General features: G+C 38.2%; 1 protein-coding gene across 1 annotated transcript in view; it reads left to right on the forward strand.

Annotated features, from left to right (window-relative positions):
- The window catches only part of ISCA1 (iron-sulfur cluster assembly 1), an 8,687-nt gene extending 2,325 nt beyond the window's left edge, over positions 1–6,362 (forward strand). Inside the window, exons 2-4 of the mRNA XM_009885858.1 lie at positions 1,207–1,260; positions 2,943–3,048; positions 5,824–6,362. Coding sequence (XP_009884160.1) covers positions 1,207–1,260; positions 2,943–3,048; positions 5,824–5,972 — 309 coding nt within the window. The 3' untranslated portion in view covers positions 5,973–6,362. The remainder of the gene's footprint in view (positions 1–1,206; positions 1,261–2,942; positions 3,049–5,823) is intronic.
- Positions 6,363–10,282: the final 3,920 nt, after the last annotated feature.

The raw sequence follows: 10,282 nt of genomic DNA on the forward strand, positions 1-10,282 counted from the left end.
GGTGTCTTCGCCCCCGTGAGGTTACTGTGGGAGGAGCTGGTGCTCCTCGCGAATCCCGGCGGAGAGAAGGCCCCGCGGCCCGCGCGGAGGGCAGGACGGTGGGAGAAGGGGGGAACATGAGTGCGGTCCCTTCGTATGGGGATAGGCGGCTTTTTGCACGGTCACCCGGGGAATTATATTTATTTCTAAAAAAAAAAAAAGCCGAAAACAAACCAGGAAATGCGTTATCTACAGAAGCTGACGAGTAGGTTGTTTTCAAGGAGGGTTTGTGTCCTTTGGTTAATAGGGGTAGTGCGTTTGCTACTAGCGGCAGTGTTGAGGCGGCTGTACTGTTGAGAGGGATTACTGCAGAGGAAAGTACAGTCGGTTCCCTGCAGGAACAGGGGCAGATTAAGCGCATATAGTTCAGTCATTGGTCAGAGCAGGTAATTCCTGTTCAGTAGTGATTCTGTAACAAATGAAGATTAATAGCGGTAATTGGAAAAGGTTTTCTACTGTAAATCTGCTTGTAGTTTGCTTTGTGTGTTTAAGTCTGCTCATGGTAGGAACTTAATGTTACTAATGCTTTTCCTTTTCTCGGTGTCTTAGAAACTTGTAAGCGTGTTATGGAGACTTTCATGTTTGTGTTTTGCTCTTGCATTTCTGCAACTTGATCTACATGAACAGTGAATTCATCTGCTGTAAAGTCAGAGCTTCCCTCTAGGTTAGTGGGAAACGAGTAGTAGGCCATAAACACTTCTGTGCGTAATTGATTTTTGTCTGTAATGTGTATGTGACAAAAGTTTCATGAGAGAGGAACTACTTAATTGAATTGTGGTAGTGATTTTGTGGGGTGAAAAGAAAACACAAACACCCTGATATTAAGGACTGAAGTTCTTGATCTATCTGTTCGTGGGGCGTGGGGGGGAGGAGGGGAGTGAAGAGGTATTGTGTTCTGCATGGATTAGATTCAGCAGTCATCTGTTTTACAGCAGTGTATCTTCAGATCAGCTTCAAGTAGAACACAGGCTAGTCAATACAGACAGGTGAGTGATGCTAAGGTGGACTTCGCAGATAGAAGACAAACGTAAACTGAGAAAATTTGAGTGCACAGAGTATGTATAATGCAACTAAGTATGTTACACCCTTCAATATGTGCAAGCACTCACTGCAAATAAACAAAAAAAAAACTTGTTTCAAATTGATGTATATGGTTTTGTTTTTCAGACTCCATCAGCTGTTCAGAAGATAAAACAGCTTCTTAAAGATAAACCCGAGCATGTAAGTATAAACAGGGCCAACCTGTAGAATGTGCTAAAGTATTAGCACAGCTTATGATCACACGGCGTTTCTGGCTAACTTAGAAGTTTGAAATAAACACTGACGTGTTTATTAGAGATGTTCGCATCTTTTTTGGAGGGGAATTCATAAGCTTGTTTATATATCAGGCTTCACTTCTTTATGAAATGAAATGCAGGAAATACCTGACTGTAGTGACATTTCACTGTACAGTTACTTTTGAGGTGGATAAAGTTGAAAAAAAGTTAAGCTTCAAAATATTTTTGAGCTATATTTTGATGAAACTTTACGTTATTAATGAACCTCTTGAAGGAATTCTGCAGTATAGAATAATAAAGTTAGATTCATGCCCACTGGAAAACATCTCATTCTTAGGAAACTTGCCAGACAGTGTAATTTTAAAGTAATCAGTGTTTCTCCAAATAAATGATTGAGCTTGTCATCTTTTCTTGTTGGAGAAAAACAGAGTCCTGCTTTCTATTACAAAAACAAGCATCAGATTTTCTTCTTTGCAGTCAGTATTATTTCAAGAAGAATATTTCTCTTTTAACTTTCATACATGCCCATTGTTTCTTTTGCTTCTGCACATCCACAACTAACTAGACTCTTTGTTCTAATGTTTTAAACCAGCCTAAGGAAGCCCTAAGCCCACAGCTTAGCTGGTCAGTCATAAAAGGTGCTTAAAAAAAAGGGTGCTATAAAATGTGTTTGTTTCTTCCAACCCATTATTTATAGCAATTGCTGTAGAGAAAGGTATTTAACCTGAAAAGATCGAACGCTGTTTGTCTGAGAACCCACTTGATGACAAGTAATATGTTTTGATCCATTTTTATCATAACTTTGATTATGGAGATAGACAATACAATTTTCCTCTTCAGTTATGAAGCATTGGTGTGTGGAAGGTGGTACAGATACTTTTGAAAGATTGTTGTACACAAATAGTTTTCTGTTTCTTTAATATTTGTTCTCAGTTCTTTATTTACACAGATGCTCTTTTTGTCAGACTTGTCGGATACTGTGAATGTTACAAACATATGGACTCAGCTTTTAAGGTTAATTAAAATAGTAAGCAAATAAACATAATTTATTTAAGGACAGAATTGCTTTTTAAGTGAGACTGGCAATAGAGGTAATGAAGAAATCAAAGTATGTTTTTCCAAACTTTGGTTTGAAGTAAGTTTTCTAATGATGTCATTACAAGGGTTCTGTGAACGTCTAGTAACTGCCCTTGTTTTGGCCTCACAGCTTCATAATTGTGTTGCTGTCAATAATCTTAATATAGCACCTGAATTAGCGTCTGAATGAACTTTAATTTGAAGTCACAAAAATATCCATCTATAAAATCTGACTGTCTTTCTGAGAACAGGCACCTACAGGAGTGCCAACGGTTTATTACTTCAAAAATTTGACGTGCTTTAGGGCTTGATCCACAGTAGCAAACATCTGATGTTTGCTTTTACCTTGGCCATCAATTTTGTAAAAAGAAAAAAAGCGTTACTTCTTAATCCCTTAAAGTAATTCACTTCTGCTTTGAGGCAGTGGAGAATAATAAACGTCAGCATTTTGTTGTTCTGCATACTTTTTATCTTGGTGTTCCCGAATAGGTTTTTAAAAAAGTCACAAATGTGCTGTTGGGTTTTGTTGTTTTGGTGGTTTTTTTGTAGGTAGGCGTGAAAGTAGGTGTTCGTACAAGAGGATGCAATGGACTTTCTTACACATTAGAATATACAAAATCGAAAGGAGACTCTGATGAAGAAGTAGTTCAAGACGGTGAGTTTCTGATGCAGCAGAGCAAACTTCTGGCGGGGGGGAGGGGGAGAATAACCTATTACAGGTTTGCCAAGGCACAGGTTAGAACTTACTTGAAGTAACGACTTATAGCAAGAGGTCCTACTGTTCTGTTAGGGGAATCGTTGTCACCTTAATTTCTGTTTTGAAGTAATCGTTTAGTTAATATCTGCAGCTTTTGTATTCTCTGCATCAGAGACTGCTCCGCCAGGATAGCCTAGTGCATGTCTCTGGAGGTGGCTAATAGCAGATATTTAGAGAATAATACAGAACAATGCATGTACAAAGGAATACTTTATCAGCATACCTAAACAAAGGCTTGGCAAAGTAAAGATTTTATTTTCAAGGGATATTCCCAATTATCTTCTCTAATTAGTCTTAGTCTTCATTGATTCCTAACTTGTTTTTAACCTCTTTGTGCTTTTGACCTTTGCATTGCTTTGTAACAATGGGTTCTATGATTTTAATTTAAGAGTATTTTAAAAATTGTTTTCACATGCTGGTATTTAAGCTTTCTGCCTTATAATTTCATTGAGCATCCCATGATAGTCTATTGCTAGAGTTCCTGTCATGGTTTAACCCTAGTTGGCAACTAAGCCCCACACAGCCACTCATTCCCTCTCCCACCATGGGGTAGAGGGGGAGAATCAGAAGGGTAAAAGTGAGAAAACTCATGGGTTGAGGTAAATACAGTTTAACAGGTAAGGTAAAAGCTGTGCACGCATGCAAAGCAAACCAAGGAATTAATTCACTGCTTCCCATGGGCAGGCAGGTGTTCAGCCATCCCCAGGAAAGCAGGGCTCTGTCAGCGTAACAGTTACTTGGGAGAATGTCCCTCCCTTCCTCCTTCTTCCCCTGGCTTTTGTTTCTGAGCATGACATCATATGGTATGGAATATCCCTTTGGTCCATTGGGGTCAGCTGTCCCGGCTGAGTCCCGTACCAACTTTTTGTGCACCTCCAGCCTATGCGCTGGTGGGACAGTGTGAGAAAGCAGAAAAGGCCTTGACTGTGTGTAAGCACTGCTCAGCAGTAACTAAAACATCCCGGTGTTACCAACACTGTTTTCAGTACAAATCCAAAACATAGCCCCATATTAGCTATTCTGGAGAAAATTAACTCTGTCCCAGTCACAACCAGTGTGGTTCTATACATTTTTCCAGTCTTTCTAAAAACTTGTCAGTGGTCTTTTTGTCAGATACAGATTTTTACAAAAGCATAATAGTGTTTATTTTGGTTTCTGTTCTGTTTCTAAAAGTTCCTAAAATTGCTTTTATGGTGATGGTTTGGGTTTTTTTTAGGCATTACTGAATTCTGTTATATTATGTTCAGGAGTATTACTTTTAATTTGGTTTCAAAGTAAGGCGTAGAAATGTGTGTCAGATATCACAATTATTCTGTTACAGAAGCTATGCTGCTAGGCAGAGCAAAGCTGTCTTCAGAATATCTGTGACCAGCTTACAAATTTTATTCTCCTTAACAGGGTATTAGTTGGAACTTCAACAAATTATTAAATTGCACTAAGAGTATGTGAGATAAGGGCTGCCACCTAATTCTGCAAGTGGCACCTGATACTAAATTCAGCTGGCTTCTGGAGTTACCTCTTCTGTTTGCCTCAGCTTTACAGGGCTGAAAATACATTTTTCAGAAGGCATTTTCTGGTTGAATCTTAGGGAAGATAAAAGCAGTTTCCCTCAGTCCGGTCAGAGACTTTAAGTTCCAAAGCCAAACAGCATTTGAGGTGTGTCTTTGTGGTTTCTGTTTGGTTTTGGTTGCTTCTAGACTTATTTCCAGTGAAGGCTTTGACTTCTGTATAGCTCTGTACTCAGTGGGCTGGTGGCTTTGGATCCCAGCACAAATTTTCTGGTAATAGGTGACAGCTTCAGGGATCAGGTCCATAAGCTCTTTCATTAGGTTTAGCCTTCACTTTCAGTTACTGTCCAAATTGACCCCAAAAATGTGTAGATTCAACTCAGTTGCCCACAGACTTGAGATGTGTTAGTAAAATTTTGTCTCGGTGCCTACTATGATGAAACAGCTTTCCAGCAGGCTCTCTTATAACTTAATGAGTTCTTGTTCTTGCTGTTTACTGATACAATTTTGCATTTTTATTTTTATTATTTCGTAGTTCATGAACAGCTAAAGCAGTTCACCAGGGCCTTTGTATCAGATTGGCAGTTTTTAAGTTCAGTAACTTTCCAGAGAGCTAGATACTTTGTATACTTAGAAAAGGGAGCTCTTTCTAGTTCCCCGAGATGAACAACTAATTCTTAATCATTAAAGGTTGTGATATCCTTGAAAGTTCATGCATTTGCCTTATTATAGGATTCAGTATTGCTAATAATTAATGTTGACCTAATATTTTTGCTCTACAGAGCAAAAAATAATCATTTTGAGAGAGGGACATTTGGGTTTTTGAGGTTTGTGGGTATCTTGTTGGAGGCACAGATTTTAAGAACAGTAGGAAATGGGCTACTGACTGTAATGCATGGGAATTAAGTATTGAAGCTGAGATTTGTTCCCCCTCAAAAAATACATATATTCATGTACACACACAAATAAGTTCTAGACTGTTGCTAGACTTTTATAGGTAGAGTTCAAACAGTGATGAAAGTGCTCTGTGCTAGGCCAGGGAAACAAAGTTATACTGGCAGTCTTCCTATTTAGCTTCCATTTTTTTTATTACTGGTTGAAAGAGAATTTCAAAGTTAATGATGATTTTGCTGTATGTTAAGTGTTTTTCTTTGTTGTCTTTAAGGGGTTAGAGTGTTTATTGAGAAGAAGGCACAGCTGACGCTTCTAGGAACTGAAATGGACTATGTAGAAGACAAACTGTCCAGTGAATTTGTCTTCAATAATCCAAACATCAAAGGAACATGTGGCTGTGGAGAAAGCTTCAACATTTGAAACCTCAGGACTACTTCTTTGACTTTGAACACACCAAAATGCTTACTATTACGGCTTTTGGAAGCAAATGCATTTTCTTCAGGTTCGTAGGCTGCATAAGGTGTGGATATGATTAAGAAAAATAAAGTTAAATCATTTTGAAAATGTAAATTGTGTGTTAAATTCCACCACTGATGTAGTTATGCTATAATTTGTGGTGAGTTGGGATCCAAAAGGTAAGAACAGTAAGCGCTGTAGTAACGTCTCTGTACTTCTACATGCCAAGGAAATAAAATCTCACTGTTCTTTTCCTTTGTCATTTTCTTTGTCCACTCTACTTAGACTTCCCCATCCAAAATCTCTTTGAAAGAATACATTGCCTATGTGTTCTGCTTTCATCTGGGGGGAAAAAAATACCCAACCATTTTTATGTGTTTATTTATAAAGATTTGTATACACAGGGGCACAGTCCTCAGCTTCAGCATTCACTATGATTATGTAGATGCTTGCTTTGTTTTTGTAGTTTTCTGATGCTTTCATCTTTTTAAGTGTGGGTTTTCTGGTGGTTTATTTTCCCATAAATCCAGGGAAGTCCAAAAAGAAGTTCATGTATTAATATAGCTGTAAGCTACCATAGCACTGCTTGTGGAAGTACTTCAGAATGGGCTAGCCCAATTTTAATTCTGTTCCATTTCTTGTTGAAGGCACAGTCTCTGCTATGCTTAGAAAGTAATTGTCAAAAATGTGAAATATATTCAGGCACTGGAGTACTAAAGAAGGGTACACACAGGGCTTGTTTCTCACATTTCTGTCATTTGCCTTTCTTGGCTTAAATTGTAAAGTTGGTAAAACTGCCTCCAGATTCTGATCCCCCATGTTCACAGAATATGCTGTCTGTGCACCAGAAGCTGTGAACGCTGTTTTTGAGAGAGAAATCTCACACTTCTCATTACTTCTTTTGTAGTCACCTCTGCGACTAATTTTGTTACAGCTTCAACTCTGTTTTGTACCTGTACGTACCAGGGTTTTTCACCAAAGCTTATGGTAACTTAACAATTTACTTCTGTCTTGAAGTTAACTTGGTAACAGGAGAAAAAGCTTGTGTAATTTCAAAAGCCCTAGTATTTCATAATTGTTTTAAATAAATCTAGACAGTAATTAAAATACTATGTTTATAGGAGGCATTTTTTTCTTTGGAATTTAAACTTGCTTGCTCTTAATCAGAATTTTGTTTTTGTAAAGCAGTGTTTTTCAAGCTTATAAATTTTTCAGCCCTTCTTCACTGGTACTTAGGCAGCAGGGTAAACGCCTTCCCAAAAGCTGGTATGAGAGAAGTAGTGTCCCATCCTTTCATCTCTGTGTTTCCCCAATTGTCCAAAGATGACATTGTGCAGCTAACCTGCTTACTTATGCAGAAGAGAAGATAATGTGTCTGCCTGGGCAACTGATCAGAACATCTGGTGAAAAGGGTACAAATAAAAAGCAGGGGACAACAGGGACAGGGATCTTGCAGTCAAAGACAAGAAGGTGTTGAGATGGGGGTGAACTGAGCATTTAGGTGGCACGTTGAAAATCCAGATGTTACATTGATCTGGACAGTTGTTGCACCCACATGCCTGTCAACTTTGGAATAGTAATGTGCAGAAGAGGCAGGATTCCAGCTACATTTTTATTCTTCCCTCTACACCTTTTTCCAAGTGTAGAGGGAAGAATAAAAATGAAATAACAATTCTTGATCTGTTTTACATAGTACACAGAAACAGAAAGTCAGAATTTCCCCACCTATAGTTAAATACTTGAATTTTGGTCGTATACTGTATCACCTTTTGATGTAAAAACACTATTTCCTTCAACAGTCAACTGTTTTACACAGTTACTTTATACAGTAATTCAGGAATTACTGGTAATACACCGGCTAGGTGTATTTATAGTCTTTCAGTCTTGCCAAACAAAAAAATGCAGTTAATGTGATAGAGCTGCATTAACATGTAAAACTCCAAGCTAAGGGGATTTCTTCAGACTGCGTTTCTCTGCTTGCTAGGGGATAAGACTTTGAATGTGGTAGCACTGGTGATTGCCAAGAGTGCTAGTAGTTACGCATTTAACTTGTTTTGGGGTGGGGAGATTGGTTTGGTGGTTCTGTTGGTTTTTTGTAGGCCTGTGGCACATATAGCAATCCTTTTCACGTGTTTTGTGTATATGCCTTGGATGAAAGTTTGCGCTTTCATGCTCCAGTGACATAATCCTCTAAATTGTTACTTTACTAAAACACCTAACGCACAATGTGTTAAATTTCTGTTAAAGTGCTATTTGCAGTTCCATAGGAACATGGTTTTGTTGATTGGTCCATTATAATTTTGTGCAATACTGTATGTAGAGTTCTCAGTTATAATAATAAATATTGCCTGTTGGTAAACATGGAATATTCCTACCTTGAATGATTCTGTTTACAGTAATAAACAAGCACTGGGGGGAGAGAATAGGTTTGTATGCTGGGATTACAAAGTAGATTCAATATTACTGTTACCTGAGTTAATATTTCTAGAAATAGAAGACATTTCCAAATATTAACAGCATTGGAATAGCATAGAAACATATGGCAAAAAAATTAATGAACTATGTACAGAAAGGTATTTATGCATACCGGCAGCATGGGCTGTTCTATTAAACTTCGTGACATGCTGTTCTCAGGGTAAAAATGCTAACAGGCAGGATGCTTATTCTGAAGGCTTCTACACACCAAAAGTCATTATGTTATGTTTTAATGCAGGGAAATGATTTTGATCAAAGTAACTTGACATAAAAGGTTTCTAATTGGCTATGCAATTTGAGGGTGAGAGTCAAAGGACATTCCTGGCTGTTCCACCTCAGTGCTGTATAATGGCACTAATATGCCATATTGTATTGTTTATGACACATTTTGGATTTTCTCTTAGGTACAGTCTTTTCACCTCTAAAGCTAAGTTTCCTTTTCCTGCTGTGTGAAGATTCTGAACAATAGGGGGTGAAGTAAAAAATTTTGAAAAAATGCTAGAGATTGTTGATACAGTTGTATATTCATGATGCTGGAGAGAGAGAACCAAATCCTTCATACAGTCAGGAGTCTGGAAAGGCAACAGGTACCTTTCTGTTTGCGTTCTTACAGAACTATTAAAAAAAAAAAAAAAAAAACCAAAACAACACTTGCTTGCACCAGCAAGTCAGTGTTCCTGATCCACCCCTTCTTATAGCTCTCTTTGAATGGCTCAAGAAGAACACCCTGTTTAGGAAAACACTGAACAGTTCAATATGCAAGTCATCCTGACAACAGGTGATGGGGAAAAAATGAATTTGAACTCCAAAATAAAAAATAAGATGCAGGTAATGGGATTGTGAAATTTAATGTTAAGGAACTTTTTTGTATATTTTTTAGTTAAATCCTATCTGCCATAGGTTGCTTCTATTGTTCGGGATTTTTATTGTAATTATTATTGTCCCCATTTATTTAAATCAGCACCTTCACTAGTGGAAAAATTCTCCAACTATACCACTATTGTGCTTACACTGACTGCCTGGCCATTTATTAGATAAACTTTTTATGATGCTAAAATTTTGCGATCTCTTCTGACAGAAAAATTCCATAGTTGTCTGATGAGTGTGCACCTCTGTGTTCATCCCAAAAGAACACTCAAAAGAGTATCTGAAAAAATTAGTTTTTGTCATGACCAGTACAACTTTCTGTCTATAAAGTTGTCTGCCAGACAGTGAGCAGTTTGGTCCGCTTTGTTCTTTACTGCCACTTTTAACATATATGAGATATGCTGCCTTAACATGAGAAAAAATGCAACCACTTAGCACAATTCCATATGTATTTGGGTTTGAGCAGCTTCTGAACAGCAATTTTTGCATGCAATATCTGTTATTTTTCTTAAAGACAGATACAATAAGGGAAGATTAACTGCTGAATTTAACCAAGGTCTTCGCCCTCCTCTTTTACGGTCCCTTTCAGTGGGCTGTTTCTGAGCTTGTGCGTGGTTCTTCTAGCAGTGGTGCTCCCTAAGCTCCTAACATGGTGGCACCCAGGGGTCCCAAACCATGTCTGCCTAGGGACAGGGTCCTAACCCCTGCTTCTCTTCATAGACGCATGGAATCATGGAATTTTCAGAGTTGGAAGGGACCTCTAGAGATCATCTAGTCCAACTCCCCTGCTAAAGCAGGATTGCCTAGAGTACATTACTCAGGACTGCATCCAGGTGGGTCTTGAAAATCTTCAGAGAGACCCAAAACATTAGTTCATGGAATCATAGAATGGTTTCGGTTGGAAAGGACCTTAAAGATCATCTAGTTCCAAC

Source organism: Charadrius vociferus, unplaced genomic scaffold (assembly GCF_000708025.1).
Source record: "Charadrius vociferus isolate BGI_N301 unplaced genomic scaffold, ASM70802v2 scaffold235, whole genome shotgun sequence".
NCBI classification, from domain to species: Eukaryota; Metazoa; Chordata; class Aves; order Charadriiformes; family Charadriidae; genus Charadrius; species Charadrius vociferus.